Source organism: Rhincodon typus, chromosome 43 (assembly GCF_021869965.1).
Source record: "Rhincodon typus isolate 14 chromosome 43, sRhiTyp1.1, whole genome shotgun sequence".
In the NCBI taxonomy this organism is placed as follows: domain Eukaryota; kingdom Metazoa; phylum Chordata; class Chondrichthyes; order Orectolobiformes; family Rhincodontidae; genus Rhincodon; species Rhincodon typus.
This window is the reverse complement of record NC_063374.1, coordinates 9,870,065-9,887,309: the sequence shown is the minus strand read 5'-3', so window position 1 is coordinate 9,887,309 and position 17,245 is coordinate 9,870,065. Positions and strand designations below refer to the sequence as shown.

The following is a 17,245-nucleotide window of genomic DNA, read 5'->3' as shown; positions in this document are numbered from 1 at the left end:
AGCTAAAGAAGAATTGTGCACACAAATAATTTCAATAATTAGGTTTCACAAAATCTAAATCTTCCAGAACAGAACTTCCCCTGCTTTTGATGTTTATACTGGATTCTAAGAGTTAGATGTAGCTTTTGTATTAATGGTTAAACACGGTGTCCTGGAAGCCCAACCAAAAAACTCTTTCATACACATCTGCATATTCATGGGTCAAAACTTTGCCAAAAATCCAACTGCTCCAGGTCAGAATGTCAGCTTCGCACCCACCAGTCCTTGTCTGCTCAGGCAGTTGCAGCTTTGTCACTGTGATGTTATACAGCCCTGCAGTGCTCTCATTCTATATGCATGGTGCTCCACTTAATGGTGGCATTTACCTTAAACACTGCTGAACATCATAAACTGGGTCTAAAATGTGACACTGATTCAAGGCACAAAATAAGTGACTGATTGATGAAGCTTTGGAATATTCCAGTGAAATGCACTTTTTAAAATTGAGTTCAGCAGGTTTTTGTTATATACACCTTATGAAACAAATGTTGTTGACTAAACATGGATGACTTACTTTGCAATTTGCCTGTAATCTTCACGGTTTTCCCGTCCTACTTCAATGGCTTTTTCACAGATCTCGCGGCATTTGTCAAATTCATTTTGCTCAAAGTACACGGCTGTAAGGATAGAATATTTTAGGGGATATTCTTAGGAAAAGCTCATGAAAAACACCAAGCGGTTAGGACCTGAATGCACTGCCTGACTGCGTGCGGTGGAGGCAGACTCACTTTTGGCTTTCAAAAGAGAATCAGATTATTACTTGAAAGAAGTAGGGGAAAAGGTTTTGGTAGTAACACAAATGAGCATGACATGATGGACTAAAAGGAGTCCTATGTTCCAAGGAAAGCGCCTTTTCTTAAAAAAAAAAAAAACAGGAGACAAATCATTTCCTCTCTTTGTTTCGACCTTTTCATACTGTGCACTGACTTAAAAGAGGGTCAGGACGGACAGGTATCCAGTATTGATATCTCAAAACACGTGAAAAGTTAGAAAGCAAGCAAGCAAGAAAGAAAGCAAGGAAGAAACAAAGAAACAAACAAAGAAAATTTCCACTTCACATTCCCCTCAACTCCCAAGCGAATGTTTGGCTTTCACTTAAAAACATAGGGAAAATGAGGTTTGGGAAAGGGAAGTGAGAGCAAAGAAATTCAGGGTATGAAGGATTATGCATGTCTTGTTGTATCACACATTGTCAAACAAAGTTCCAATTTGAACTAAACGACAGGTATACCATCTTTCTCCAGTTTTTTTTAAAAACATGTTCCAATATCAAACAATTCCCAAGGAGGCAGACAAATAACTTTCTCTAGAAACAAAACTCAGGCTGCTGCCACATAGTCAAAATCTTTAACTAGGCTTTCAGTTGAGCCAGAAGGAAAGAATGCACTACCTGCAAAATTGGATTCAATCCTAATTTGAATAATTTTCACTCCAGCAACTGCTTGGGATTATTTATTTAAACAGAAAAAAAAAAAAAGAGGCTAAATGTGAAGTAAATAAGACTTGGGCTTAAAGGATAACAAAACGAATGCTCTGCCATAAACCTATAACCCACCATGTGCTGTGGGTCAAGCACCTTCGAGGAAAACAGAGCCAAATACATTTCATTATAATCCACACCTGCTTTGTTGGTTAAATAGGTCATACTCGTGGGGTCAAGTTCAGCAGCCTGCTCGTAATGCTTTAACGCAGTTTCAAAGTCTTTTTTCTTGTAGGCATTGTTGCCCAATTCCTTCTCTTTCAATGCCTAGAGATTTAAGGAAGAAATTGAGAACAGCACCAGAATGAATAAGGCAACAAAATAATCGAGACTGAATTCCAGGTGCTCTTTTCAACAATATTGTACCTTTTTTTTATTTTCAGGGAGTTCCTCCTCCATTGGCTCAGGTTTGGTTTCCTTCTTTGGTGGAGGTGGAGCTGGAGTCTCCTCTTCTTCCTCCTCTGCACCTTGCAGATCAATTCCAAGCAGAACACTTAACGTTGTCATAACTCTAGGATCTTGCAGTCTCCTGACAAAGTAAAAGACACTGGCTGCTTACTCAACATTCATTTATTCCTTCAACAATACACACTTTGCTCCCAACTGGAAGAAACAGCGCAAGTCTTTCATCTTTGTAATTTTCTTAAACACTACACAGTCTGAAATTCCAGGCACCACTTTGATAATAAGTCAAACTGGATTCTCAGAATCCCCGATTAGCCGTAGCACAGGAGGAGGCCATTTGGCTCATTGACTCTCCAAATGAGCAGTTCACTTTATACCATTCTCCCGCCTTCTCCCAGCAGACCTGCAGTCTAATTTCAACTTGAACACTTTGGTTGAACCTTTTCTCTAGTGTGCGCACATGCATACATAGCATGGAGATGCTAACTACTGTGTGAAGTAGAACACATTTCTGTGGTCGGCTGAAAATTAAAAGCTTATCTACCAACATCACTAAAAAGAGGCAAAATCCACACTTTTCAACTTGTATTCATTAGGACCAAGATGAAAGAACCAAACTTTAAAAGGGATCGCTAATTTATAATAACATGAGAAGCGGGTACTGATTGACTGGGCGATCGCTAGAATACAGATGCAGCAGGATCTGTTACCTGTCAATCTTAGCTACCTGATTAAATTCAGGTCAGGGGCGTAGAATGATTGGTCAGGGTATTGCATGGATTGACTGTCTTCATAACCCTTACATAAATTTAAAAGCCACAATGTATACACAAACTCCTTTCCCCACACAAAGTAGTCATGTGTGAATATGTAGCTTCACGCATACGGATAAATGCGCAGAGATCAGATGATTCCAAAATTAGTTTCCAGTACAATTCTCAGTACACAGTCTGATTATTCAGTAAATGTTGTCCAATAGCAGAATCACACCTGGTACTGGCTACTGCGTTCTGAATTTTGCAAGCATGGGCTGCTCAAGTACTGTCAATACATTGCTGTACTGAGGACACTCAAAGGAATGTATTATTTGACACAGTCCACCAATTGCTGCGCGCTTTGGCACCGAAACTCATTTCACATTATTTATCTGCACCATATGCAGAACACCTCTTTGGCTTGATGGCAGCAGTCTGTTAGTGGAGAGTAGTACTTGTGCATTTTATGGCCAGCATCAGTTGCTGCTCAAATCTTTGAGAAACCTCCTCGTTCCAGGATAGAGGTAGACTGGGCTCCTTAGTGGTCAAGCATGGTTGTCACACGTCCTTTCATGAGACTGCTTGATATACAGCATGTGATGATTTCAATCAGGGTTGACATTAGCATGCAGGATAGTTCTGATATGCTCCATCTCAACATGAAGTTAACAAGGTGAGTAGATGGATAAGGCTCTGTTCACAAAGTTGATCTTGCATCACATGGAGCTGTAGAATGGTCAACATGTATATTCACCAGTAAACATATAGCAGACAGTGGCCTACCGTTGGCAGATTTCTGATCTAACACATCAAGAGACGAAAATTCATGTCATTGTTCCTCTTCTGTGGCAAACTTGAGTGCAGGATGGGCATTTATTAAGGTGTTTAAATAATTTCTCTGATGAAGCTGCGGATTAAATGCCCAAAATGTCTCAACTACGTATCAGAAGCAACCAAGAGGTAGAAGCTTAGTGGTAATTCCAAACACGTGCTTCTAATGGTAACTACAAAGATGTTGGCAAGAGTTGTACTTAGAGGGGACCCCAAGGCAACACCATTTATTTGGTGTGAAAAGAGGTATCAAAAATGAAATCAACTGCGCATGTGGAGTATGATTACTCCTGTCCTTTTATCAGATTTACATACATGTTTGTCAGGGTTAGCAACCAACACTACGTGTAAGAACTGAAAGAAATGCAGATGCTGTAAATCAAGAACAAAAACAGAAATTGCTGGAAAAGCTCAGGAGGCCTGGCAGCATCTGTGGAGAGAAACTAGAGTTAATGTTTCGGGTCCAGTGACCCTTCTTCAGCGCTAGATGTAATTTGGTTATTCAACAAAATCCAGACTATGCTAAGAATTACATCGAAAATCAATTTAATCCATTGGGCTTGCAAATTAATTCCATCTGTATGTGCTAGAGGTTACATATACAAAGGACACCACCTGTATTGCCAAAAAGTATTTGTCCATACTTTAAAGACCGTATATTTTTATTTTCCTGTAATTTTGACTGTGGACTGAAATTGGAAAAGGGACTGTTGTAAAAACCAACAACTTTGAAAAGGACTTTAAAAAAGAAAGTTGCCTGCTGACATTCATTTTAAGCACTGTTTACACTGCTTTTTGTTTAAGCAGTATCCAGGATATGCAGGATAATTTGGCCAACAAGCAGCTGATAGATCCGTGGAACTGATGATAACAAAGATCTTCTGCCTACCAACAACTGAGAGATTGGCTCCCAGGTGGCTGAACAGCTCGTGGAGGTGATTGGTCAGAAGCCAGACTTCCCAAAAGAAAGGAACTGCCTTTTTTCCTGCATTCAAAACACCTCAAGCCTGTAGAAAGCCAGTTTATTTCCCACCTCATTAATTTCTTTAAGCAGTAGTTTTTAAAAAAAAAGGCACTACAAAACTGAAACAGTTGCTCAGTGCCTCTTACAAAGAAGTGGAAGTACCTGGAGTTGGAGGATCAGGGAGCAGCTAGTCCTGACAAGCCAAAAAGGATCATCTTAGTGAACCCTATTAACGGGGACACAAACTGCCTTCAAGATTGTGTGTCCATCTACATGTGTGTAGGAGTTGTTTTATAAGCAGACTAAGGTTTTAACTCCGTTATCGTCAATGGTTCATAATCGTTTACCTGTAGGTAGAAACTATTTGGGAATAAATAATTTGTAATAATACTCATCGTCAAGTACACAAATACGGCCTGTGCTTTCTGTTAACCTGGCTGTAAATGTCAGGTAGATTGACACATATTGTGTACTTTAACCAAATCTTTAATTTTGACGACGACTCGGAGTGGTAATGGCTTGATTTACAGAGCACTATAAAAATATACGGCACCTTTTCCATTGAGAAGAGTGTTATGGAGACTTCCAATCCCTGCTGCATTTCTCATGGCAATGCCCTGACCAGCTGGCCCACCTGACCGGAGTTCAACTAGCTAATGTTGACAATTAAGAGATCCTGCTGCTTCTCCATAATCAACCAAATCAGCACAACCTTCGTAATTCACTAATTTTTGGTCTCTTCCAAATCTAGTTTCCTGTGTCTCAGCTCGGAGGAGCGAATGCAAGTCAAAAAAAATTTAAAGACTTCATGTCTCTTTTTAGATTCTCTGTTTAAATTCTGCATTAAAAGGCAATTATTGGTCTGCCAACACCATTTCCTTGTTATCACATGAAACACGATATTCAGCAATACAGTTTCACAACACAGAAGCACAGAAGACAGCAGGGATAGGCCATTCAACCCCTCAAGCTTGCTCCACCATTCAATATAATCATGGCTGATCACAGACCTCAAAACACTAATATCCCATCCCCATCGATCCATCTTCTCCACACCCCCCCACCGCCAAATCAAATACAACCCTTGTTTCTGGACTCCCCCACTATTGGGAATATTCTTGTGCGACTTCAGAATGGAGTAAAAAGTGGTAAAGGTACTGAAGCTTGCCATTTGTTTAAGTAAGGTCATAAGCTGGTATGACTTCATTCAATATCCACTGCATGGTACTCAGTGCAGCAAATCTACAAAGTCATGGATTTAGACTTGGAGTTGAAATTAAGCGAGAACAGTAGCAAACATGTAAAGTGAGACATTAACTAGCATCCCAAGTTACTTCAAGATGAATTTTGTAGCTAACATTAAGTTCTCCCAAACAATTCGGAACACCCTGAATAAGGGACAATACTTACGTGGCTAAATCAGAAGGTTTGTTTTTCAGCTGCTCAATCATTTCCCTGTAGCTAGGATCACTTAGCAACACCCTTGTCCTGGGGTCATTCTCCAGCTTCTGGTACAGATTTGGAGAAGCGAATGGATTCATGAACTTCTTTTCTGTAAAGAAACAAATATATTTGTGTCTAACCAAAGGAACCATTCTACCTTTGTGGTATACCGCTGCACTGAAAATATCATTCAATAGATAGGAGTTAAGCAAAACAGCAGACAGAGGCTTCTGAACAGCAAAAGTAAATCATCAGCTGGTTCTACCCAAGGAATTTGGATTATCAAGGCTGGATTTGTAAATAGCAACATATCAAACCATTATCTTCATTACTTGGACAGCAAATTAGAGGGGTTTGCCTGCTGGATGAAAATCAGGTGCTGCAAGTGTCTTCTCTGCAAGATTACTACCCAAACACAAAAGAGACAGTTATGTTAAAATGTCTCAGAAGTAGTTTATTTATGAATTATTCCAGTTCATTGCATTGCCCCATCTGCTTCAAATCCTCTAATTAAATGGTAGGCACATGATCTGTTCTGAGGCATTTGATTCTGATTTGGATTTTTTTTTGGAAACAGGAAAGGAAGAAGCGACTTGCTCAGCATGGTCTTTCCTCCCTGCTCACTAGGTGGTACACCAAATCAAGACCGACCCCTCAGAAATTGGGCATCTTGTCAAATCTTATCCTGTCTGACCCTGATTCAGTCTTTCACTCCAACATTGTCAGCAAGATTGCTACAAAACTGCAATATCACATCCCTTTGAACAGAAAGGAATTAAACAGAAAGACAGACTGCCATCTCCACCAAACATGAAGTAGGTGCTAAGTATTGTAGTTACTTTCTTACCTGCTAGTCTGACATCTACATTTTGCAATCCATCTTTCAGCTGTTGATTTCCTGGTTCGTGTTTCAGGCCCTCTTCATAGGTTTTCTTTGCTTCTTCAAAGCGATTAAGGAATTCCAAGGCTGCAGCCTTCCTTGAGTAACCCTAAGTATGGCCCAATTATTAAAAAATTTGTTTCAGTCATTATTATTTGATGAATTAAGGTTTGCCAGGGCAAGAGGAAACATTTCTGAGCTTCTTCCATAAAACGTGTGTCACAATCTTTCACCCCCAACTGTACAAGCTGCCAGGGTCTAGAGACAACATTTCATCTCCAATAATGTTCCTTCGATAACCCAAGCAGATATCTAGTCAAGTAGCTGCTCAAGCTCAAATGGTGTCACTCCAAGCTGACATTTTAAAGCAGCAGACTCATTAACAATAACGGTGCTCAATTAGCAGTACTTTCATTGGAGTTACAAAGCCAGGTTCAAGCCTCCACTTTCAGATCAGAGCTCAGAATTAAGGTTTACCCATCATTGAAGCAGCTGGTCACAAGTGCATCATCAAACAAAGAAGTTTTTCCGGTTGGACAACACTATCCACCCACCCTAGTTGGTCAGGAAGATATCAAAGATCTGACTGCATTATTGAAATAAGGAGGAGGGAGTTTTACCGCTGAGCTAATAATCTATCCTTAGCCAATGGAAGGCACCAAAACACATCAATCTGCAATTATATAGCACCATATCACAACTTCCAAACATCCTGCAGTGTGCTACAAGTGCAACACATTTGTTTCAAGATGCACTGACTGACCATGATACGGTTTTGTACTGGGTTTGACTTTTTCCAGAATGGTGTTTACCTACCTTGCCCCAATCTGGTTTAATCTCAACAGTTTTGCTTCCATCCTCATAGGCTTTTTGATACTCCCCCTTTTTTGCATAAGCAGCAGACCGGTTGCTGTAAAGTACATGATTCTTGGGGTCCAGCTTAATGGCTTCGCTGTAACATATGATGGCATCATCTATCTTCCCAGCAGTTAGGGCTTGATTGCCCTTTTCTTTAAGTTCATTGACCTAATAGGGGGAAAAAATAAAATCGAGAAGCTGAAAAAAGGTTACTGTACCAGAAGATCCTTGTCTCATCTTGTGCAGCTACACCAATCAATAATTTAATATTATTCAACCATATACTGAAGAATTCTTCAGACATTGACAGCTGTAGTCTGGAATCTACACAGAGCTGTAAAGGTCTTCCTGTTCTCATTTTTTCCTTTCATAATGGATTATCTATATCCATTTTAATAATAAATTGTTCTGAAAATACAAATGCAGCTTAGTAAAACCTGGCTCTGGGAACCAAGTGCTACACCAGTGACCGGCACTGAATGCCAAAGGTGTGTAATCTCAGGCAGGATCTGAACCCACACTAAACTACATTGCAGCAACTTCTCTTCAATAATCCCCAAGACAACAAAAAGCAGTCTGGGAGCAAACTTCTCTCAGCAACTGCACTGGATGCTGGTGAAAGGGAGATTTAAAGCCAGCAGTTAAAATGCAGTCTTTATTTTATGACAACAAAAGCAAAATTTTCAAGGGGCAACATTTATTATATTCATCTTAATTCACTAAAGGACTGCCCTGCTTTTCTACTTAAAATCTAAAATTTGGATTTATTCCTGGCTTAAACAGAACAAATCTTGAAACCAGTAGATATATTCAAATTGACTGACAGAATCAGCATTACAACACACCTTTTCTTGTGGCTGTTCAGTTGGGTAGAATTCTCTTGTAAACAGTTCTAAATATAATGTCCCAGGTAAACAAGTCAATGAGTTAACATTGAATCAGAAATGAGTTAACAGATGAGCAAAAATATTTTTGCACGATGCTTATAAATATAGTACTTCTCCTGACACTTGATTTGCTTCTGTGTTGTGCCTTCAACTGACTATTAGAGATATGCAGACAGAAGGTGCTTTTAATGAGGTTCAAGTTTAAAAAAAATGCTTTGCAATAGCTCTCCAAAGTAGCACGTATTTTTCTACCTTCCAGTTAAATCCATCAGGCTACCAACTGCAGACACTATCATATGATATCCATAATTCTATGCAGCATACAGTACCACAAGGTCACACTATATCTCAGGATTGGAAGGGTATTGCTGACAAAGCTGAAGTTTTTCTTGAACTCTGATCTCAACTAACAACTGACTTTTAACAGGAGCAAGTTGTAGGCGAGTACAGAATCCTGCCACAAGTATATATTTGCCACAAGTGCACTGGAGGTAGTGAAAATATCCAAGATATTTTACTAATCAATCCGTCTGGAAATGTTATTACGCACCATTGGAACTGGTGGGATTCAAACCTGGGTCTCATCTCTCAGAGGTAGGGATACTACCACCACACAAATGCCCCTTCACTACTCCCCAACTTGACCCTTCATTATTACACCAGATGGCACAATGTGGCATCTGAGTGTAATAGTGACATATCCACATTGATGTTTGACAGCAAGTGGGATCCCTGGATCAGATTATGCTACCATGATTCTGAAAACGCAGGTGGTCAATTTTGGGTGATGCAAATTCAGAAACACGCAGCTAAAATGAGTTGATGGGCTGGGGAATACGTGCTTTCAGTCCCATGGAGAGCACACGTGGGAAACTTTCTACAGAGAATCTTTGGGGAATCCTGGTGTACAGACACTCTGTATCAGCCCACTGTGTTGTAGTGCGCTGTGAAGAGGAGTTGCCCAATTTGATTCCAGACTCCATCAAGTCTCATGGCAATGAGTCAAACGTGGACAAGGAAACATCTTGTAGGAGCAACAGGCATTGGATAGAAGGGTCACTGGACAAGAAACATTAATTGATTTGTCTCCACGGATGTTGCCAGACCCGAGCTTGTCCAGCAATTTCTGTTTTTGCTCCAGAACTAGCTCAGTGCACTGTAAAGGTCACATCTTGTAATTTTTCCCATATTTTTGATAGTGGACTGAATCGGGAAAAAGACTGTTTTAAATCAAAGGACTGAGGAAGGAATTGCTATACTTTAAAAAAGCAAGTTACTGAAACCCGTTGCGGCTCATGTTTATACTATTGCTTTGAAGCAGCGAGGGAAGGGATAGGATGCTGATCAGTAAATAAAATCCAGACAGACAGCCGTACACCAATACACTTTCCAATTTGCCATTTAAAACCTGAACGAGGTAACAAAGTCAAAATGGCAAAAAGTACGGAATGGAATAACAATTTCATGCGTACAACTAGTAAAGGCTGTTCCCGTTAACACTAACAGCTGGTACGGGCTCAATGAAATACAAGGCTCCCTCCACTCTCCACAAAAACTTACCTCAACTCTCATCTCATTCAGTGCTCCTCTGAATATTCTAATGTCAGGTAACAGTTTTAACACCATTTTTAAGGCATCAAACCATGCCAACACATTGCTTTTACAGAGATATTTTAAATTAAGGGAATTTGATCCAACACAAGTAACTTGTGGGGCACGTTACTTACTCATGCTCTGAAACCACCAGAGCTGAATGCTGCCAATTTTAAGTGGGTCAACAGGGCAGGTGTCCATGCTGACTGCTCAAAGCAAGACCCTTTGAAAAAAGACAAAAAACGTAGTGGTTCTGACGTCATTGTCAAGCGTGAATTTTTAAATACAATGTTGTGAGCACGAAGATGCAGTGGATTTCCCACCAGGCGAAGACAGCAAGTAGAATTTCAAGCCAAAGGCTCAAATATTTTATCTTGTTAAAGAGGAAAAGAACAGTTAACAAATGACCTCTGACCAATAAGCTTTTCTGCTGCTTCCTTCTCAGAACAAGTGGGAGATCTGCTAGCAGAATTTAAACCCAGCCTAAAATTTAAAACACCGGAGTTCTGGAATACCAGCTATGTTTCAAATTCACTTACCCAAAACTGGTCCAAATTTAAGTTTGGGCCTCATGTTTTATCTGAGCTGGTTTCACTTTCTTTGCCACAGTTTGACTAATACTGAGTGCAGGCAGACTACAATGGCAGCCTTTTCGAAAAGACAACAGTCAATCATACAGCAAAAATGAATTCTGCTACTCAATAAAAACATGCTGTGTTCTGAAATCCTTACTGTTCACATCCGTATTGAGGTTGCAATTAGAATTTGCTGCTTCAGTTACAGAATCCCCAAACTGGAGAACAGTTTAGAAAGGTTCCAAGACAATACAATTGATAATCCAGAAACAATGCTTCATCCCTGATAACCAGTTAAGTCAGAAAAAAAATGATCAGGAAAGATACAGTAACCAAACTCAAATGTATACACAGGATGAATCTGAAGGCTCAATTTCCAAAGGGGTTTCAGCTGCCACAGGCTTTCGAGGCAGCACACCATTTCAGCTTCTATGCTGAGGCTGTCATCAGGATATCAACATATGGTAGACAAAATCACCATTACCTCTAACAACATGCAAGTAAAGATCCCATAACAGCTACCATATTTTACAGTTGGCATGTTGAGAATGAGGAACAGGATAGTTACTATTACAGTATGCACACATCGCACTTTCAAGGATGACGGAAGATGTGAAAAGCCGGGAGACCAGACACTCAGAGATAGCTATAAATCAGAAATGAAACAAGAGACAGACACCTGCCGTCAAATGTGTATACTTTTTCCTTGGCTCCATCAAAACTTAAAAACTGTGCTGATCTGTTATTTTCGTTTTGACAATAGCAGAACAAGCTGCATATTGGATACCCAAGTAAAAATGTGTTTTAGGTGGTAGTGAACGACAGGCAAAAGTGGATTCTCCACAGCATTTGATGTTCAGCCCCAGAGGAGTCAATGCAACTGAATGACATGAGCTGTGCTTGACAGTGGCCAATCAAATATTGGCCATTCTCAAAACAGTGCAACCCTCCCCCCTTCTATGGCAATTTTCTACTCCAGTAGTTCTCTCATGTAGCAACATGATTATAATACATTTTAATAACACAGCACAAAGTGATTATGAAACACTACCAATGAAACAAGTTGCTGAAACAATGTTACTTAAGGAAATAAATTATACTGAAGGACCTTGAACATGAATAAGGTGAAGCAGGCTAGCCTAACAACTTATATACAGTCATATGGCATGGAAACAGCCTCTTCAGTCCAAATAGTCCACGCTGACCGTGATCCCAACTAAACTATTCCCACCTGCCTGTGCTTGGCCCATATCCTTCTAAACATTTCTTATTCATGAACTTATCCAACTGCACCCGCCACTCCCTCGAGAAGTTCATTCTACACACAAACCACTCTGTATAAAAAGGTTGCTCCCATATCCTTTCTTCGCTCACCTTAAAAATATGCCCCCTAGTCTTGAAATCCCCCACACTGGCGAAAGACTCTTGTCATTCATCTTATTTATACCCTTCAATTTTACAAACCTCTGTAAGATCATCTCTCAACCTCTTACACTCTAGTGAAAGAGGTCCCAGCCTATCCTTATAACTCAAACTCTCCATTCCCAGCAACAGCCTGGTAAATATTTTTCTGAACCCTGTCCAGCTTAATAATATCCTCCCTATAATAGGGAGACCAGAATTGCATAAAGTACTCCAGAAGAGGTCTCACCAACATCCTGTATAACCTCACCATGACATCCCAACTCCTATATGCAGAGATCTGAGCAGTGAAGGCAAGTGTGCTACTCGCCTTAACTACCCCATCTACATGTGATATAAATTTCAAAGAATTATGTACTTGATCCCCTAGGTCTCTCTGTTCTACAACATTACCCAAGATCCTACCATTAATTGTCTAAGTCCTGCCCTCGTTTATTTTACCAAAAGGCAAAAACCTTACATTTACCCAATTAAATTCCATCTGTTACTCCTCAGCCCATTGCCACAATTGATCAAGATCTCTTTGTAATCTCACGTAACCTTCTGCACTGTCCACTATACCACCAATTTTAGTATTGTCTGTAAACTTATTAACCATGCCTTCCATATTCTCATCTAAATCATTTATAAGTGACGAACAAATGCAGACCCAGCACCAATCCTTGTGGAATCACCAGTAACAGGCCTCCAGTCCGAAAAACAACCCTCCACTGCCACTCTGTCTCCTTTTGTCAAGCTCACCCCTGAATCCTATGTGATCTAACTTTACTAAGTAGTCTACCATGTGGAACCTTGTCATAGGCTTTACTAAAGTCCAAATAAATAATGTCTACTGCATTGCCCTCAATCTTCTCGGTTACTTCCTCAAAAAACTCAATCAAGTTTGTCAGACGTGGCGTCCCGCACACAAAACCATGCCGACTATCTGTAATTATTCCTGGCCTCTCTGAATGTGTGTAAATCCTATCTTTTACAATCATCTCAGATAACTTACCCACCAAAGTCAGACTCACAGGTTTATAGTTTCCAGGCTTCTCCTTACACCAAGGCATAACATTAGCCACACTCTACTCATCTGGCACCTCACTGGTAGTTATAGATGGTACAAATTTTTCCTCCCTAACTTCCAACAAAGTCCTGGGATACACTAGATCAGATCCTGAAGATTTATCCACCGTTATATTTTCTAAGACCTCCAGAGCTTCCTCTTCTGTAATGTGAGCTGCTTTCAAAACATCAATATTTATTTCCCCGAGTTCTCTCACCTCCATTTCTTTCTCCACAGTAAAAACTGATGCAAAATATCCATTTAAAATTCTTCTATCTGCTGAGGCTCAATACAAAGACAACCAATTTGGTCCTTAAGGGGCCCTACTCTCTCTCTCTCTCCGGTTGCTCTCTTGCTCTTAACGTACTGATGGAATTTTAGATTATCCTTAACATTACCTGCCAAGGCTCTCATATTCCCTCTTTGCCTTCCTGAGCTCCCTCTTAAGAATGCCCCTACACTCTTTATGCTGTTCAAGGGATTCATTTGAACCTAGTTGTCCATATCTCGTGATTCTTTTTTATTCTTGACTAGAACCTTAATATCTTTATTCATTCATTGTTCTCTAATCCTACCAGCCTTACCCTTCACTCAAAGAGGAACATAACGACTCCAAACTCCCGTTATCACATTTTTGAAAGCCTCCCACTTATCAGACGTCCTTTTACCTATGAGCAGTCTACTTCAATCAACTTTTGAAAATTTCTGTCTCATATCATTAAAATTAGTCTTATTCCAATTAAAACTTTAACTTTCATAGAGGGACTATCCTTTTCTATAACTATTTTCACTCCAATAGAATTATGATCACTTGTCCTGAAGTGTTCCCCTACTAACACTTTAGTCACTTGCCCTGCATTACTACTCAAGGTGGTCACATTTTGCTCCTTCTCTAGTCAGAACATTGATGTATCAATAAAAGAAAATATTCCTGAACACATTTAACAAATTATTCACATTCAAATCTTTAACACTATGGTAGTCCCAGTCAGTGTTTGGAAAATTAAAATCACGTATTAGAACCCTATTATTCTTAGGTCTCTACGTATTTCTTCAACATCCCCCAACTACTTGGGGAGGGCTATAATACAATCCCATCAAGATGATCATTCCTTTCTTGTTTCTAATTTCAATCCATATGTTTTCACTGGACAATATTTCAGAAATATCTGCTCTAGTTACTGCAGTAACATGTTTCCTAATCAAAAACACCACTCCCCCTCCTCTCCTGCCTCCCTTCCCATAGCATCTGAAACCCAGAACACTGAGCTGCCAGCCCCGTCCTTCCCTCAGCCAAGTTTCTGTTATCACTGTGACATTCCAATCCCATGTTCCTAAACATGACGAGAGCTTATCTGCCCTACAAGTAAGAACACTTGCATTGAAATAAATGCAGTTCACTTCTTCAGAATTATTGTGTTCGCTGACTTACTCTTGTCCTTCTAACTAACTTGTTCTTGCGAGGTTCACATCCATCTCCATCTTTCTACTAACTCTGTGACTTAGGATCTCTCCACTCCCACAGTTTATAGTCTCCACGAAGACGTTGGTCCCTTTCCAGTTCAGGTGAAACCCATTCTTTTTGAACAGGTCTTTTCTGTCCCAAAAGAGATCCCAATGATCCAAGAAACTGAATCCCTAAACATTACAGCATCTCTTTTGCCACTGATTTATCTCTTTTATTCATTCCCTTATTCCAGCTTGACACCAAGAGTAAACCAGAGATTACTACTTTTGAGGTTCTATTTTCTACCTAACCTCACATTCACGTTGTAAAGCCTAACTATGGAGCTCCACCCCAGTACAATAATAAATCACAACACCCACATGTCGTCCTGCTAATGTCCTCAGTTTAGGACAGAGAGTTTGAGTGCATTTTTAAAAATGCTTTCTCAAGGGTTTATTTTGCGTCCCTTCATCTCTCTTACCTTTGCCCGATCCATTACCAGTTCGATCAGCTCACCACGCGCCTTCTCGAACTTACCAGAACTCACGCCGGAAACCCCCGCCCTCACCTCCTACACGCTCCCATTGGCCGCAGCCCCCAACTGTCTCCCTCTCAATTAGTCCGATCGTCAGTCCATCTACGGATTGCATCCCGCCCCCACATTTCTCACTGGCCCAAACGTTCAGGTTCTTTCATTCTGATTAGTCTGCCTGACAGTCCATCATCGGAAGTGATCCCGCCCCTTCCATTCACCCTCTTCTTATTAGTCAAGGCCTTCAGATTTTTCTCTTCCGATTAGTCTAATTGACCGTCTGTCTCCCGGAGGCCGACCCAGGGGGCCACGACGTTCCCTATGTTCTCATTCAATTGGCTCATTCACTAATCCATCAACGGAAGCATGCCCGCCTCTAACGCTTGGCACCCCATTGGTCCAGCTTTCCGAGATATCAAATTCCGATTGGCTGTCCTACCATCAATTACTAAACGTTCCCCACCCATGCCGGTGATACCGCTTGTTAATTGGCCAAAGTTGGGTAATGGCACTGTCAATCAGGACTGCATGGCCAATTGGTAGAACAGCCACGCCCTAGTCCCACCCACTTGTGCCAATGGGCTGACCAGTTTTTAAAACGGCCAGAGGAACATTCTAGAGCACAGCTGTAGGAGACAGTTCACTTTGAGGGTCTTTACAAACAATTTGCCTCCAAGATTGAAATAGAATGTATTCTGCGAATATTGGGATGATGAGAAGCGTATGAGGTGGAACAGGCACTTGCGTGTTGCAAATTATGTAATATTTAAATCAAAATTTTTGTATGGTATTTATTTTGAAGAAAAAAAAGGGAATAAATAACAGCAACATCCCCCATCCCTCCCAACTAATTTCTAAATCTGTCTCTGACAGGATGCGTAAATTTTAAAATGTAATAGCCAATCAGAACTTTGACAGATTCATTGAATTCCTACAGAGTGGAAGCAGGCCATTCAGCCCACTGAGTCCACACTGACCCTTCCAAAGGGCATCCCACCCAGACCCAGCCTCCTACCCTATCCCTGTAACCCTGCCTTTCCCATGGCTAATCCACCTAGCCTGCACATGGCTCGACACTTTAGTATGGCCAATCCACCTAACCTACACTACTTTGAACTGTGGGAAGAAACCGGAGGACACCCACACCGACATGGGAATTTTATGAAAACTTCACACAGACAGTTGCCCGAGGCTGGAACACAGAACATGGCATTGGGAGGCAGCAGTGCCAACCACTGAGCCCAACATGCCACCCAATTTGATTTGAAAACGATGGCATATGCAATACAAATCAACTTGTCTCTGCAGGTCATATCCAACTAATATGGTTGTGACCATCGTAATATTCACACACATATTCCATGTTGGATCTTAGGATCCCCGGCAGTTGAAGGCATGGTCGAAAATGGTAGTACGATGGGAACAGGGGGCGCTCAAGAGGCTGGAATCGGAGAGAAGAATTAGAGAAGGGTTTAGGAGCTGGAGGAGATTATCAAATCTGCATCAAATCTATTGTTAGTTTCAATGAAGGGTCACTGGACCCGAATTGTTTAAATTTGCTTTCTTTCCACAGATGCTGCCGGATCTGCTGAGTTTGTTCAGCAATTTCTGTTTATGTTTCAGAATTTTGATCCTGTTGGGTTTAATTAAGCTCAAGCTCATTATTCACGCCATATTAACACACCTTCCATTGTCTTCAAATCCTTCCTAAAGTATATTTATGTGTCATTTTATTTTGAAACCATCTAGGTAATTCACTTCAACATGTTCTGTAGAAGAGAGTTCCACATGCTGACCACCCTGAGTATAGAAATTTTCCTGATTTCCCATTTGGATTCATTCGTAGTTTTGAATTCGCCGACAAGTGTGAATATTTCATCCACTGCCTATTATCTGCTTCTCTTTTCTTCTTACCTCAATTTTAAAATTTTATTCCTAGAGTTCAAAGCCCTGAAAATAATTCCTGTTTATTGACCAACTAACTCTTTAGGTGAGACAACAAGGTGCAGGGCTGGATGAACACAGCAGGCCAAGCAGCATCATAGGAGCAGGAAGGCTGACATTTCGGGCCTAGACCCTTCATCAT

At 40.6% G+C, this 17,245-nt stretch overlaps 1 protein-coding gene across 1 annotated transcript in view; it reads right to left on the bottom strand.

Moving 5' to 3' along the window:
- Nucleotides 1-15,235, bottom strand: part of stip1 (stress-induced phosphoprotein 1) — a 29,055-nt gene extending 13,820 nt beyond the window's left edge. The window contains exons 1-7 of the mRNA XM_020516678.2: nucleotides 15,109-15,235; nucleotides 7,614-7,823; nucleotides 6,765-6,906; nucleotides 5,885-6,026; nucleotides 1,886-2,048; nucleotides 1,660-1,786; nucleotides 554-656 (exon numbers count right to left, since the gene is read on the bottom strand). Of these exons, the coding sequence (XP_020372267.1) occupies nucleotides 554-656; nucleotides 1,660-1,786; nucleotides 1,886-2,048; nucleotides 5,885-6,026; nucleotides 6,765-6,906; nucleotides 7,614-7,823; nucleotides 15,109-15,123 (902 nt within the window). The 5' untranslated portion in view covers nucleotides 15,124-15,235. The remainder of the gene's footprint in view (nucleotides 1-553; nucleotides 657-1,659; nucleotides 1,787-1,885; nucleotides 2,049-5,884; nucleotides 6,027-6,764; nucleotides 6,907-7,613; nucleotides 7,824-15,108) is intronic.
- Nucleotides 15,236-17,245: the final 2,010 nt, after the last annotated feature.